The sequence below is a fragment of the Phocoena phocoena genome, chromosome 13 (genome assembly GCF_963924675.1).
Source record: "Phocoena phocoena chromosome 13, mPhoPho1.1, whole genome shotgun sequence".
NCBI lineage: Eukaryota > Metazoa > Chordata > Mammalia > Artiodactyla > Phocoenidae > Phocoena > Phocoena phocoena.
The window spans coordinates 84,803,582-84,820,221 of NC_089231.1; the positions used below are offsets into that span (position 1 = coordinate 84,803,582).

At 56.0% G+C, this 16,640-nt stretch overlaps 1 protein-coding gene across 1 annotated transcript in view; it reads right to left on the bottom strand.

Moving 5' to 3' along the window:
- Positions 1–16,640, bottom strand: part of NCOR2 (nuclear receptor corepressor 2) — a 152,459-nt gene that overhangs the window by 121,288 nt on the left and 14,531 nt on the right. Inside the window, exons 4-6 of the mRNA XM_065889541.1 lie at positions 14,405–14,584; positions 10,738–10,851; positions 531–587 (exon numbers count right to left, since the gene is read on the bottom strand). Of these exons, the coding sequence (XP_065745613.1) occupies positions 531–587; positions 10,738–10,851; positions 14,405–14,584 (351 nt within the window). The remainder of the gene's footprint in view (positions 1–530; positions 588–10,737; positions 10,852–14,404; positions 14,585–16,640) is intronic.

Genomic DNA, 16,640 nt, shown 5'->3' on the forward strand with positions numbered 1-16,640 from the left:
CATGGCATCTTCCCATCAGTCAAATGATACTGACAACAGTAATAATAACAACGGCAAGAACTAACGCTCAGCACTTACTCTCCATCAGGCTTTCCAAAACTCAGTATGGTTAACCTTCACTACAGCCCAGTGGGATGTGTGTTATTATTAGTCCCAGTTTACAGATGAGGAAACTGAGGCACAGAGCGGTTAAGACACCTGCTATTAAGTAGCAGATCTGAGAGCTGAACTCAGAGGACCGGGCCCAGAGTATGGGCTTTCCACGATAAACTATAGGCCAAATGGGTTGGACTCCAGCTGGTGAATCTTGCAGCCCGACTGGCTGGGCTTGGAAGCGTAGCTGGAGCGCCAACGCACCCCTTCTCACCCCCAGTGCGGCCTGCCCACCCCTCTCATCCGAAGGGTGGATCTCCTGCCCCCTTCCGAGGACAGGGCAGGGCTTGGCAACAGACGACTTCTCCTTCCCTTCACCCCCACCTGCCCCCCTGCCCACCCCCTCCCAGAGCGCCCCACCCTGTTCCCCAGCTCACCAGCTCCACCTGGGGCCCCAGGCCTTCCAGAATCCGATGTGCAGCCTCGGCCTTCTTCTGCAGGGTGACGGAGAAGAGGAGGAATTAAAAAAAAAACACCAGGAGACACACACACACACACACACACACACACCAGCAGGCAGCTGCCCAGCCCAGCATGCCCGTCCAGGCCCAGGGGCGGAGACGGGGCCGGGGAAGGGTCCCCCTACAAGCCCTCCCGGGGCTGGAGACAAACACTGAGGGCCTCAGCATCCCCGCAGTGGCCCTGGCAAGCCCGCCAAGTTTCGGTTCGAACAAACACACTCTGTTCTCTGGCGCCGGGTCCCTGAAGCCCCCAGCCTGACGCCCCCCAGGGCCCGGGGCGGGCACAGCTCCCGCCAGGCCCGAGATGCCTTCCTGCGCCTTGGAAGCCGGCTGGGTGTCTACAATTACCTCCGCAGTCAGGGGGCAGGAGGAGGGGGAGGGAGGACGAGATAGAGGCGCTGGGAGATACCCTTTCTAGGATTCTTGTATTTCACAATCATGTGACTATTTCTGAGCTGCCCTGGGGCCTCCCCGCCTCCCCACTCACAACCCGGACTTATTAGGAAAACAGGAACATATGGCAGAAAGGGCTTAGCGGCTGTGAATTCAACAGGCCGGACCCCCGGGGCCCCTGGCCGTGAAGGCGGACACTGTGTCTGGTCCAGGCCCCCACGCAGGGACCACAGGGCCCGCTCGGCGGGGCCAGCCTGGGGACGGGGTGGGCAGAGAGCTGTGGAAGGTGATGACTTCAGGGCGGGTCTCTGTCAGACGGAAAGCAGGGTGCCCACGGCGCACACGTGGGAGACCTGAGCCCCTCCTGCGACCCAGGAAAGGCTGGGTGCTCCTGACTCAGCCAAACTCAGGAAGACCATCCAGCACTCAGCGTGGGCTGGTAGGACAAGCCAAGCAAGACACCATCAACAGGTCGAAACCGTCTCTCAAGGATCCCCAAATCCAGACCCACTAAACGCGGGTGACCCAGAGCCCTGCTCACAGCAGAATTCGAGGCCCAGGCTTCGGGTGTCGTAGCAGGGAGGAGGGGTGCTGGCAACAGGTCAGCCTCACCCTCTCCCCCAGCCCCCATGACAGAGGGTAGGTATGTAGGTGGGCTCAAGCTGGCGCCTAGAACTAGCTCCGCCTAGAGCCCTGGGCCCAGCCCACCCAAGAGCAAGCCATGATCTCGGCCCCCTTTGTGCAAGCCAAAACCCTGAGAGCAGCAGCCTCAGAGCGTGGCTGGGGGCCGGGAAAGCAGGGGGCAAATTATTACTGTAACGATGGCCATTTTATTGAGAACCTACTATGAGCCAAGCACTGAGCACACGGCACGCGTGATTAATACTTGAATCACACATAACACGAAGTCAGGCAGATTTAAGGAGTATCCCCATTTTACAGCTGATGGAACGGAGGCACAGAAAGATGATGTAAGGAAAAGTCCTTTTTCTGATCTCCAAGCTCCAAGAGGGGAGAAAGATATGGGCTGGTCCCATCCAGGGCCTCCACTAGGCATGGGTCCAGCGTCTTCTATTGGGGGAGGGGAGGTGCGGAGTGGGAGAGGTTCCAGCCTGGCCACACCTCAAAGCCAGAAAGTGTCAGCCATGGGGTATCAAAGATGGAAGAATTCCCTAGCTGGACCAAGTGAAGGACTAGGTATAGGGCGAGGAGGCAACAGGGTAGCTTCCCAAACATTTGAGCACTCACTCTGTATTAAGCATCAGGGCATGAAACAAAATGAATGATATCGGCCTCTGCCTACAATGAACCCGGTCTAGTGGGCAGTTGGTCATGAGCAGTGATGGCAGATTAATATGCTCAGGTAGGAAAAGTACGTGTGGTATATGGGGGAGGCATTAAGCGGGTCAGAGTCACTCTCTCCAGAAAGCTAACAGGAGGGATACACAGCTGGGTTTTGAAGGATGAATAGGAGTTTGTGTGCATTTATGAGGCTCTGTCGGGATCAGCAGCAATTGCCCATCTAGATAAAGGAATGAGGCCAAACACAGGAAGGGCAGGTCTGGAGCAACTGGGCCACTGGAAACTGCCCCATCACACGACTGGGCCTGGGTCTCAGATCTGGGACCCGTATAGGGCTTCTAGAAGCCTGTGTGTGTCGTATGAACCAGAGTGCGTTCCATCTTCAACCACATCTTCACTGTCTCAGGAACACAGGCACCTGGGGAGGGGGCTTCCTGTAGCCCCTGGAGAAGAGACCAGGGAGGAGCCCCTCCCTTACCTGCCAAAGCCACGGGGAGCCCAGGCGACCAGGTGCACCCTGAGCCACCAACTCTCCGTCATGCACCTGGTGTGAGAGTTCCTTTGCTCCCTAACAGACCCTCCCCCAGGCTCTGCTCTTAAGCCCTGAGCGGCCCTGGGGCCTTTTAACACAACTCAGTTTCCAAAAGGCTGCACACCTACGATTCACCCAGAAGAAACCTGCCACAGAACAGTCCTAAAGATGCCGCAACACTGGAACACGGGGCAGCGGGGCGGCCAAGAGCAAGGCTACACGGCCAGCCAGGCTGGGCTCTGATCCACTTGCCAACTGCGTGGTCTTGGGCAAGTCCCCTCACCACCCCTGAGCCTCAGCTTCCTCATCTACGAAACGGGGATAACATCAGCACCGCCCCATGCAGCTACTAAGAGAATTAAATGAGCTGACACACGTACCGCGCGAAAATCAGGATTTGATACACGGTGGGAGCTGGGTAAGGGCCGGCTGTTATGATTATTGCTGTCAACAATAACGACAAGGCCACGGCTCACACCAGGTGACCCCCTACACATGCCGGGGCTGGATCCTCTAGAAGCCCCATCTGTGTGGATTCCTGCAGGAACCCTCTGCGGAAGGTTCTAGCATCAGCCCCATTTGCACACAAGGAAGCTGAGGCTGGGGTCACACAGCCGACCCAAAGTACGCAGCTCAAGTGGCAGCTAAAGGCTGGGACAGGCAGGCCCTGAACCGGCACCCCACCTCTTCACGTCTTCGTGGGGACACTTCTTCCACCTCGTGCTACCACACTCCCGCTCCCGGCTTCACGGGTCCAGCTTGTATGGGTGTGGGGTGGGTACGAAATCTGCTGTCAGCTCCCGTGGAGCTGGCGGGGATGTCCTGCCTCCTGGGCCCCTCCCCCAGACAGACAGGCCTTTCGAGAAACACACATCTGTCCAGCAGGAGCCCGCGTCTGGGAGTCCACTCTGCTCTAACCCTCGGCAAGTCGCTTCACCCACCTGGACCTTAGTCTCCCCATCCGCGCGACAGCTGCGCTCACCCGGGGTACCAAACTCCCAGGACTTTTACAAGGAAGTTCTGCGAGGAACAAAGTGTATGCTGTCACTTCTTTCTTAATGTCCCTCTTCAAATGGAGGGGAGGCTCCCCCCAACACCCTGGAATGGAGCACGGTCACAGATTCAGACCCACACTAGAAACTCCCTCCCACCCGCTCGGCCGACGGCTTCTCGCCACCACGAGAACCAAAGCCAAAATCTTCGCCAAGGCCCACGGGGTCTCCCACAGAGCCTAGCCTTTGGGAAGTCACTGCCTGAGGTCACCCTGCTCAGCTGCAGGGGACAAACCAGGAGCACAAGCCAACAGGACGGGACAGTCCTCCCGCCCCTGGCTTCGACCCGCCGCCAGGGCTCTTGCCTGACACTGGGGGTTCGGGCTGGGGTCTCACTAGGGAGACGGCACTCCTCCTGCTGGGGACCCCAGGGTCCGAGCGGCCTGGCCTCCCGGGGGCCAGAGCACCTGGGGCACGAAAGACCTTAGTCACTTGTGCAGACAGGTGCACACAAGCCCCGTGGACCCACATGACCAAATACTACATCTACATCTATAAAAGCACAAACACATACACACGTGTGTCATACCAGACGACTCACACACACACGCCTTCACACATGCATGTGTACAGCATGCACAAATACACTTGTGTACCCAAGCGGACACGTGCACAAAGTATAAACACACAGTCACACACGTGCCCCATGCAAGCCACTTTGCGTACACGTGCGCACAGCCACTCACGTGCCTCACACATGCCACATAGCTAACGAGTGTACCCACAAACGCCCGGGCGTATCCATGCACACAGAACCACAGCTGCGCCCACACGTGCTGACCCAAACACACGTGTATCCACATATATATGTGCATGGATGCACAAATGCATAGAAGTCACGGGCTCTACCGGTGCTGAGGCATGCACACTATTTGCACACATATGAGCACAGCTTTCCACAGTTATACACGAACCCACACACATGCGCACGTGTACCCGCCCAACACACACACACACACACACACACACACACACACACAACACTATCCCAGCTCCTGATGAGCAGGGCGGCCGGACCTCACGCTGACCAGCCCCCTGGCCGGCGCCCCGCCCCTTGGAGCCCCCATTCTAGCTCGTCAGCTGCCTACTCCAGCCTGAGCTCCAGGCCTCACCCTCCTCTACTGCACAGTGAAGGCAGCACCCGCCTACCTAGGAAGCCCAGGAGCCCAGCCCCTATCTCCCTCTAGGCCCCCGCTGACCAGCCCTCCACACCGCGTCCAGCTGCCAAGCGCTACAGCGTTTCGGGGAGCAGTTACCCACGAGGCCTGGTGTCCTCGTCTGTACCAGCAGCCGGAAGACCCCTTCCAGAGCCCTCCCGGGTGTGTGACGGAGACGGCTGAGTGAGTGAGGCGGAATTCGTGGACTCCTGTTCACAAGTCCGTTAGGACAACGCTCCCTGTAGGCAGAGGAATTTGGAGGAAGCCCTGGATGCCAGGAGCAGTTAGGACGGCCAGACGCAGAGGCAGAGGCAAGGGCCCGGCTCGGCACGGGGCCTGAGCCGCTGCTCTGAAAGCCCCGAATCACGACTCGGGTGGGGAGGGAGTCTGAAGCTGAGAATCAGGGTGCCTAGACCCCCAAAATGCTCTACAAAATGCTTCAGTCTTGGTCATTACCAAGAGAATTGCTCGTCTCTGTCCCGCTTAGTCATAAGCACACTGGATAAAAAACTTTACTAGTAAGATGCTTAAAATCGAAGACCAAAGAGGACCTGGGTCCTACTCTCTGATTTCCTTCTCACCCTCAGCCATCAGAGGGCCTCCATGAGTTCTGCTTCCTCACCATCTTTGGACAGGCCACAGTCCTCTCCACTGCAAATATCCTTCTACCTTTTCCCAACAGAGCCCATTGTGCAGACCTAGCTCAAGTCTCCCCCAGGACGTCTACCTGGATTGCCCACTGCCCTAAATTCCTAGAGTACCAGCGCTGTGCCAGTTGTCCCTTAATTACACATCCTTCGCTAGCGCTGACGAATGCCGCTTGTGTTTGTTTTACCCAAACTCGAAGTGTGAGCATCCTCCCAGACCCACCAGACCTCCACCTCCCACCCCCGACACATTCCCTTTGAAGATCAATGGAGACCCTGTCTCCTCTGTGAGCCTTCGCCTGAGCTGTGACCCCCGCGCCCGAATGCCCTCCTCGGGGCGACGGCCCACCCACTGCTTCCAAGAGGCCTTTCCCAGTCCTGGCCCTGCAGCGCCCGTTCCTGCCCCTCGAGGCCTAGAAGAACTCTGTTTCCTGTTCTGCCATCTGTGTGCACCTGCCCGGCCCCGCCACGCAGCCACCCCCCCTCCCCACCCTATGCGCGCTGACGCCTCGTCCTCGTGCCCCGAAGGGATGATGAGCCAGAGCCCAGTCTGCAGAACAGCCGCGCAGGCCCTGCCTGGCGGGAAGCTGCGTGTTCCAGCCGGTGGGGCATTTAGAGACAGACCCTTGTGTCCGCCTCTCAGAGGAACCAGCAGGAAAGGAAGGAGGATTAAAATTTAATCCGATTGATCCCCCGAGGGGCAGTAAGTCCTGGCTGTTCCTGCCCAAGGCATCTGAGGGGCTCCTGCCCACTCGGCTTCCGGCCCCTGAGGCTCAGCCCAGGCAGGGGGACCCCCGCCAGCCTTCACTGGGGGCAGAGGCCAGTCCCCACAGCCCCCAAACCAGAGGACTCTTCCGGAGGAAGAGTCTCCCTACCCTCCGCCACTCATTCATTTGTTCAGCAGACATTTAGTAAGCACCTACTGTGTACCAGGCACTGTTCTAGGTGCTAGAGATATAGCTGGGAGAGGAAGACGGATATCCCTGTCCTCACAGAGCCTCTGTTCACAATAAACATGAAAATATGAATTATGTCCAGTGGGAACAAGGGCAAAGGACAAAATTAAAGCCAGGGAGAGGAGGCGTTGACGGTTTTCAGGATTAAACAGAGGGTCAAAATGGGCCTTGGCTGAAAAGGGGACATTTGATCAAACAGCTGAAAGAGTGAGAGAGTGAGCCCAGTGGGAAAAAGGAGCTGCGGGCAGAGGGTGCAGCCAGTGCAAAGGCCCTGAGGCAAGAGCGCGCCTGCACGGTCAAGGAAGCACGAGGGTCAACGGGGCTGGGGCAAAGTGAGGCAGAGATGAAAGGAAAGAAAGGGGGATCGGGACAAGGAGGGGCAACTTCCTCAGGCCCTCATTGTGCCTGCATGTGGTGGCTTGAGTGTGATTCCGTCTCCCCCCATCAGAAAGCCAACATGAGTGGGCTGGGGCCGAGGTCACCACTGCGCCCCCAGTGCCTGGAACAGTGGGAGGCCCAGAGCAGGTGTCCAGTTACACGGCTGCTGAATGAATGAATGGACGGGCAGGGTAAGTGTGATGCGCCCTGCGCACCTGAACCAGGCAGAGGCCTGGTCTCCGAATCCCAGGGACCAGGGCTGGAGTCCTAGCCCGACACTCACTAGCTGAAAGGCCGCGGGGAAATTAACCAGGGCTTCTATTTCCTCATCTGAAAATATGGAGTAGGGGCGCTGAGGGAAGGCCAGTGACTCCCACTTACTGTCAGAACCCCATCAGGATGAAATCAGCATAAATGGGCATAAAGCCCCCAGCCTGAGGCGCTGCGGGGGAGAGAGGACAATGCCTGTGCTCTGGGACCCCAACTTGGTAAGCACCAGCCTGGGGTCGGGGGCACAGGCTGCATAGGCCCCGCCAGCCTCCGCTCCACTGCCCCTAACCTCCTCTTGGGAGAAGCGCCCCCCTCCTCTATCTAGTCCCTGGGGCAGGGTGGGGAGGGGGCTGACTCCACCACCAGACTCCAGAGGTTGGCCTAAGATCCAGCCCTGACCAATCAGTGTACTCAAATCCACTGGCCTCCACTGGCTGAGAAGTGGGCTCGTGACTCCAGCCAGCCAATGAGAGCCAACCCTGGGACTGTTGCTGAGACGTCTGGGAAGAGTTTCCCACCTGGCCTGGGAGTGGTCAGTGGGCTTAGAGCTGCGGGCAGTCATTTCTCCATGTCCTGCGAAACCCCGCCTGGGAATGACACTGGCACAGAGAGAGCAGAGGTGGGGACAGAGCGCTCCCAAACATCTTTGTTTGAGCACCTGAGTCCACACATACTTGAAGTAAACTAACACCAACTTTCATCGCGAGACTCAATAACCCCTCTTTAAGCCTCAACCAGTCTGAGCTGAGTTTTTGCCTCTTGTACCCAAGAATCTTGACTTCCTGGACCCCTCCTGGCACAGGACTTCACAGTTTACAAAGCCCTTCCAGTCACCGTCTCAGCCACATCAACTCTGTGGCCTCAAGAATGTGGCCAGGGGGACTTCCCTGGTGGCGCAGTGGATAAGAGTCCGCCTGCCAACGCAGGGGACATGGGTTCAAGCCCTGGTCCGGGACACATGCTGCGGAGCAACTAAGCCCGTGCGCCACAACTACTGAGCCTGCGCTGTAGAGCTCGTGAGCCACAACTACTGAGCCCGCGCGCCACAACTACTGAAGCCCGTGCGCCTAGAGCCTGTGCTCCACAACAAGAGAAGCCACCACAATGAGAAGCCCGCGCACCACAATGAAGGGTAGCCACAGTTCACCGCAACTAGAGAACGCCCGCGTGCAGCAACGAAGACCAATGCAGCCAAAAATGAAATAAATAAATTTATTTAAAATGAAGAAAAAAAAAAAAAAAGACTGTGGCCAGGACCCGGGACGATGGAAGGCCTGGAAGTGAAATAAACCACCCAGCTCATGAGGGCACAGGCTGGACTGGAATCCAGGCCCACCCACCACCCTCCCTCACACAGAGCTGCAGAAAATCAGGGCAGGAGGAAGCGGGAATTCTGGCAGGGAGACCACCCAGGGTAAGACCTGGGAAGGAGTGTCTTAACTGCTCTTGGGGGAGGGGGAGTGCTGAGGCCAAGGAACGAAAGACCAATCAGATCTGTAGCTATAGCTCTTTGGGGAGAACCTGGTGAGACCCGGAGGGGACCCCCCAAATTACTGCTTAGGCAAACCCCCAGGGAAGTGGGGACGAGTGGCTGGGATGGAACGTGGAGCCAATTTCCCACAGGGGGCACCAAAGGCCTGTGCCTTCGAGTCTGGCTGGGGAGGGCTGAGGGCTCCAGCCTGCTAGAGTCTGCCGGCCCCCAAAAGACTGAGCCCCCAAAAAGGGCCAAGGGCACTGTGGTGACATCCTGGGCAAAGCCGTCAACTTGCCACAACAGCTGCTGGAAGGAACTGTGCCTGCTTTCCCACCCAAGGATCAGGGAGGGCAGGCAGAGGGGCTGCCTGGGGCTCTGCTTTTGTCCCCCCTACCACAGGCTCCTGGAGCCAACTCAACCCTGGCTCCGATCCCCAGCCTCAAAGCTCACTTGCTGTGCAGTCTCAGGTAGGTCACCTTCCCTCTCTGAGCCATGGCTTCTTTATTTTTTAATGCCATGGCTTCTTTATGAGTGAAATAGAGAGAATAATAGTACCTACCTTAAATGGGTCTGGAGAGGAATAAATGAAATCATGCAAAATATAAACAATAACAAGAAGAAAAGAATAACAAAGGCAACAACTATGACAACAATTAATAGTGCCAGCTACGTGGTGCCAGGCATTGTTCTAAGGGCACTACATAACGAACTCATTTAATCCCCACACCATGGGATAAGGTAGGTGCTATAATTATCATCATTTTACTGGTAAGGAACACGGGTTGCAGGGAGACTTAATTAATTTGCCCAAGGTCACAGTGCCAGGAAGTGGTAGAGATGGGATTTGAACCCAGGACATCTGGCTAAAGCACATGTGGCCCCTTAGTTCTCCTATCATTGTGATTGTTATTAGTGTTATTTGGGGTAGGGAGCCAGGGCATGGAAGGGTGGCCGGCCCTGCAAGGCCCAGCACACAGTTCCCAGGCCTCCAGCAGGTTCAGTCTCATCCTGCATCTGCTGCAGCTTCAAGAGGTGGAGGCAGAGCCACCAGTTGATCCAATAGCTTCCTGCCTGGAGCTGCAGCCCTAGGCACCAATCACATGTTCCCAGGCTCTAGAGCAGCTCAAGCCTTGGGGTTCAGCCCCTGGGAGACACTTTGCTCTGGGTACCCTGAGCCCCTCCCCCTCCAGACACCCAGCAGCTGCCCTCCACAGATCTCTATAAGCCCCCACCACCTGCTACAGACCCTGCGTTCAACCATCCAACAGCCCTTTCCAGGGCTAAATGTAAGCAGAGGCCAGTCAGTGCTGACGAATCAGGCCCTGGGATCTGATGGCCCACGGGTTCAAATCCCAGGTCCACCGCTTCCCAGCTGTGTGACTTTGGACAAGTCACTTAACCTCTCTGGGCCTCAATTTCTCCCTGTGTTAAATGGAAACAATCACCATACCTACCCTCTGAGGACTGCTATGTAAAAACCCTGGCCCATCGCCTGGAGGAGCTGTTCAACTAATGTTTGCCGTCGTGATGAATAATATTACTATTGCTTTCTGCATTACAGGAATTTCTTCTGCATGAGTACCTAAGTGATTGCCCGTTCCCCCCGCAGATCAACTGGCCCCTGAAGCTCTCCTATGACCTGATGCCTGCATTTCCATTTGCATCCCACAGGCCAGCCATGGTCCACACCAGTCGGCATGTCTGAGCAGAACAAACCACAGCCACACCAAGACGGGTCTCCACTGGCCACCCTTTCCCCCTCCCACACACAAACCCAGGTTTGCGGGGTGTGGGGGGGGTGGGGGTGGGGGTCATACAGGTTCCCATTTCACAGATGGGAACACCAAGGCCCCGGGAGAGAGCCAGGCCCTTCACGGCGACACCTGCATCCCACCTGGTGGCCGGCACAGGGAGAGCAGGAGAAGCTGGTGTAGGGGCTCTGCGGGGCAGGTCAGGGCGTACCCGGTTCTCGTCGTAGATGATCTGCACCAGACTGCGATGCTTCGACTCGATGGGTGGTGGCGACACGGGCTTCTCGGGCTCCGGTGGCTTGGCGGCCTCCTCCTCCAGCTGTTGCTGTGGGGAGCGAGCGGGGAGAGTGGAGTGGTGAGCACGCCAGCAGGAGGAAGGAGAGACAGCGCCCCCTGCCCATGGGCGGGAGGGCGGCACCCCGGCGCGGCGGGGCTGGTGGCCCCACACAGGAAGTCAGGCTGCTAACCATTTCCCCTGAGTCACCCGCAGGGACTCCGAGCCCCGGAGAGGCCCCAGCTCCCAAAGGGGAGGGCCCGACCAGGGCCAACTCCGGGCTCTGCAGCCAGCCTTCCTGGGTTCAAGTCCAACCTTGGTGATTTATCAGCTTGGTGAGCATCAGCGAGCAGCTTAACTCCGCTGTGCCTCAGCTTCCACATCTGTAAAGTGGGGCTCGTGGCTGTGCCTCCCTGATGAGTTAATGTATGTACTGTGCAGACTGGGGGCTCGCTGAAGGCCAGCCGTTATCCATTATTTCCACCATCAGTACCGTCATCCTCAGGAGAGGCTGTGGAGACTCTGGACCCGAACTGTCCAGACCAGAACACTATTTCTACTCTTTACTTGCTATGTAACCTTGGGAGCTTGCTAAACTCCTGAGCCTCACTTTCCTCATCTGGAAAGTGGGGATAATTAAAGTTTCTATCCTAGAGAGTTGATATGAGAATTAAACAAGCTGATGCACGCAAAGCACTCAGCACCTAAAAGGCAGCTTCTCATCATCATCGTTATCGTCATCTGCCCTGCGGTCTTCATACTGGACCCCCCTCCTCCAAACACCATAAAGGACTTCCCTTCATGCTGCTGTCTGCTTTATACCCAAAAGGCAAAGCAAAGACCAGAGAGCTTAAGACACTGGCCCAAGGTCACACAGGAGGCCAGTGCCCAGGCGTACAATCTGACAGGGCATCTTGAGTGAGATGAGAACACTGTTCTTTGCTCACAAGGCTCACACATCCTGCCCATGACCATGGAGCAAACCATTATGAACTCAAAAACACGGCCAAGAGGAGAGCAACGCAGAAAGAGCCAGAAGATCGTTTTGTCTTCTGCTGGCACAAAGGCCCGGAGGGTTGAGCCGAGCTGCCTCAGTCCCACAGTGACCCCTGTTGGTAGCTTTCAGAAGGGCAGCCAGCACCTGCCCAAACACTGAAATCCCTCCAAACGGTGCTAAACAAACTAAGCCAAGAAATGGAAGGCATACACAGCCAGAAAGGAGATTCTCGCCAGTCAGTGAAGGTGCCCCTCCCTGAGGCACCAAACGTTAAACAAAGAGTTACCACGGGACCCAGCAATTCCATCCCTAGGTACAGACCCAAAGAATTGAAAACAGGTGCTCAAAAACATGAACGCAAAAGTTCACGGCGTGGTTCACGATAGTCAAAAGGTGGAGATAACCCAAACGCCCATCAACTGATGCACGGATAAACAAACGTGGTCCATCCATCCATGCAGTGGAATATTACTTGGCAGTAAAAGGAATGAAACACTGGCACAGGCTGCAGCATGGACGAACCTTGAAAACAGGATGCTGAGTGGAAGATGCCAGACACAAAAAGTGTTTGATCCCACTTATAGAAAACGTCCAGACAAATCCATAGAGGCAGAAAGCGGATTAGCGGCTGGTGGGGACGGGAAAATGGAAGTGACTGCGACTGTGTAGGGGGCCTCCTTTTGGGGTCATGAAGATGTCTTGGAACTGGAACTAGACAGAACGGTTGGTTGCACAACGCTGTGAACGTACTAAAGGCTGCTGGGTTGTCCACCTTAAGATGAGCCATATTTTGTGAATTTTAGTTAAAAAAGAAAAATGCCAAAGTGGAATTAAAACCCAACAATCTATCGAGGGCTGCCCTGAGCCACGTGGCTTCTGGCTGCAGTCACAAACGTGTGCACATGGCCTGCGGCTTCAGCCTGGGCCCAAAGCCAGGCCCAGGGGGACTAAAGGTCCCAGCACTCCACGGGCCTTGGCAACGCCTGCCTGACTCCAACCGGGGCCCGGTCCCCCCTACATGCTGAGCTGCCATCCTGGAAACCCACCTACCACCCCCAGCTGGCCAAGCCTCACTGACCAGTCCAGCTTCTGGACCATCCTCAGGTCCCCCCAGGCGAACGACAGCCCCGAGGCCTCTTGGGATCAATGCTTCCTCCCACTGCACATCTTTCCAGTTCCACTCACATAGCCCTGAACTGGCTTCCGGGAAGCATCTCTCACCAGCCTTCCCTCTACTGCCCATGGTGGCCAGAGTGGGTCCGTGAACCTCCACGGAGCCCATACCTCCTTACCTGGCAGGGATCGGGTGTGACCCTGCTTCCCCCAGGGTCAACACGTGTCACACTATCTCAATCCACAGTTTTTAAGAAGCACCTACTACGTGCTGGCGTTGCTAGGAGCACAGCAGGGAACAGGAGACAAGAACTCTGCTTTTACACCGTTGTCGTGAGACGACCACAGTGTCACAAAGCAAGATATGTATTAGTTCAAATGGTGACACCATCAGGCAGGATAACGGGCTGGAGCAGGGGTGGCAAACTTTTTCCGTAAAGGACCAGGAAGTAGATATCTTAGGCTCTGTTGGCCACACAGTCTCTGTCGTGACCACCCAGCTCTGCGGCTGTATCATAAAAGCAGCCTCAGATGATGTGTAAACAAATGGACGTGGCTGTGTGCCAATAAAACTTTATTTACAAAAACAGGCACCGAGCTGGATCTGGCTGGATTTGCTGACCCCCAGGGTAGAGGATGGCTGGGGATGAGGACTCCTGTAAAGGCTAGGGCGGGTCCCTCTGTGGAGGGGACATCTGAGCAGACACCTGAAGATGCCACAGACGGAAGCAGGAGGAGACCCAGGAAAAGGCAGATTATCAACTAACTTTCTATCAATTAATATTAAAGCTAAAATTATAAAGTTAATATAATTAATCTTTACGTTAACTTTTCTTTTGGTTTCGACAGTGACAACGAGGACTTCTTTTCACCACATGACTCTGTTCGCTCCTCAATCTTATGAGGTGGTGTCACACCTGTGCCCATCTCACAGACAAGAAACCGAGGCTCAGAGAGGTGAATGTTCCACGGCAGAGTTAGGAGGCCCAGCTCGTACAGCTTCCAGAGCCAGGGTCAGAGTCACGTGATATCTCCCCCCACATTGTGCGTGAGGAAAGTGAGGCACAGAGAAGTAACTGCCCACCCCACATGTCTGGACAGCCTGGCTGTAAATGCTGACCTCCCACCCATCGTTCCTGTGCCATCCCAGTACAGTAGCCACACGTAGCTATCCAAGTGTAAATTTCATTTCAATTCAAATTAAACGACATTAAAAATTCAGTTCCTCAGCTGCACTAGGCACAGTTCAAGGGCTCAACAGTCACATACGGGTAGTGGCTACCATTGTGGACAGTGCAGAAAGCTCCCTCGGACAGCACCACACAAAACGGCTCTCTTGTCCAATAAACGTAAAGGGCATAAAAATGAGCCAGTACAATGGGCCGTGCTCAGCACACGTTCACAACTGCTATAACTACTAGTGTTGTTATCTTCTCAGCGGCCGCTGCTGCTGAATCGGGAGCTGAGAGCCGCCACTGCCCCACCCACACGCACCTGCTTCTTCTTCAGCTTGGAGATCTGCTGCTCTACCATGGTGATCTCGCGGTCCACCCGATCCATATTCTGGATCAGCTCCTCCTTGGAGAGCCGTGGAGGTACCAGCTCCAACTCAGGGTCAGCATGTGGGGGACTGGGAGGAGACACCGGCTCCAGCTTGCCTGTCAGGCTGCGGTCCTGTGGTGGAGGAAGAACAGGTGTGGAATCAGCGCAGGGGGCACCCCCCATCCCCCCAAAAACCACAAGTTTCCAGCCATGACTTCAGGCATCTGTCGTGCCAGCCCCCATGTGCCAAATACTGGGTTGTTTACTGATCCCAGCTCTCTGTCTTTGCCTTCACTGGTCCTCCTGCCAGGTGTTCCTTCCCCAGCCTTTTCCAAAGTGCAGATCCTTTTTATCCTCCTACACGCAAGTTTCCCCAACCGTCCCTCAAGTCGTGAAGCCCTCCCTCTTTCCTTTCCCCACAACACACCTCTCTCTTACCCCACTTACCCCATCTGTGCCCTCCCACCAGACCAAACTCCTCGAGAACCAAGACCCACGACCTCCAGACTGATGCTCCGTGAACACTGATTCACAATGCTCAGTCCAAACCAGCAAGTTACAGAACATCATACACAGTGCAGACCCAGTTGTGTACGCGATATACACAAACACAGGAAAACTATGAGAACGGGATACAGAGATGTCAAAAGTAGTTACCGGGGCAGCGGGGGAGAAGGCGGGTATTTTCACTTTCTTCTTTTTAATTTACCAGCGTTTTTCTGATTTTCCCTCACTGAGTATTACTCTTTGTGTAATGAAGTTGTTTTCAAAAATGTGTTAAACAAACAAGGGAATCCTTCATTGAGTTATTCGGCGACTCCTTCATTCCACCAACAAAAGTTTAAAAAATAAATAAAATAAAAAAATAAAACCCAGTCCTTGTCCCGGAGCATTCACCTGTACAGCCCCGAGTTCAAATTCCCAAGCACTCTGCCACCTCCCAGCATCGTCATGACCACAGCCGGATCATCTGCCTCCGTTTCCTCATCTGTACAATGGGACAAGTCCCACCTCCTGCCTGCTGTGAGGCTCGAATGAGTTAACATGTGCAGAGCACTCAGCTCAGAGCCTGGCACACTGTCAGAGCTCCACAGGCATCGGCTGGGGCTGTCCTGCCCCCAAACCCAGCCCCGCCCTGTGCCATCCTCAAGGCCAAGCCAGCAGCTGCTGGCAGAGGAGGCCCCAGGAGGAGCTCCAGGCCGCTGCCTCCCCACCCCCAAGGCAGCTGCAGCCGGAGGACAGAAGACACATTATTCCCGGGGACAACTGCAGCCCCGGGGCTGCCAAGTGCCACCCCACCCCCCCCCAGCTCCAGCTGAGCAGAGCCTGTGCCATTCTAAGTCCACCCCTCCTGGCCTCGGGGTCTTGGTCCTACACACACACACACACACACCACCGAAGCCCACAGGGCTCCAGTGTCTGGGGATCACCCCGGCCTCATCGTTGCCATCTGAGACGTGGGAGAGCTGGTGTTGAGACTCCCAGGTCCTCCAAACACCCAGAGCCCTGGGGGCAAAGGCAGAAAAGATCTCAAGCCCTTCAACAGCTCTGATGTGGCCCTGCCCCATGGCTCTGAGGTGGGCCTCCACGCTCCTCGGGGTCGCCTAGGAAACCGAACCAGGCCCCGTCCCAGTCCTCGGCACACCCCACACCCTGGCCCCGGCTGTGGCTCTCCCAGGGGGCTGCCACTGCATCCCCATGGCACAGATGAGGGTACGGGAACCTGCAGGCACAGGCCTGGCACGGCTCTAAGCCAGCGGTCGGCACACTTTCTGTAAAGGGCCAGGTGGAAAAACACTTCAATCTTTGTAGGTCAGACGGCCTCTGTCCCAACTACTCACCCACCACTGTAGTGGGAATGCAGCCACAGACAGGACACGAAAGAATGGGCATGGCTGAGTGCCAATAAAACTTTATTTACAGACCCACACTGAGAGCCAGGTTGGAGCTTGCCGAGTTTGCCAACCTGTGCTCTTAACTCACATAATTGTCACAGCCCACCCTGGAAGTGAAAATATGGTTTTCCCCATTTTCCAGATGAGGAAACTAAGGTCCAGTGAGATTCAACGACGTGCCCGAGGTCACCAGCCACAAAGCGATGGAGCCTTGGCTTGGAGGGCACAGGACGGGAGAGACCAGGCCTCATTCAGAACTCTCCAGAAGCAGGCAGAGCATGCAACCAGGTTGC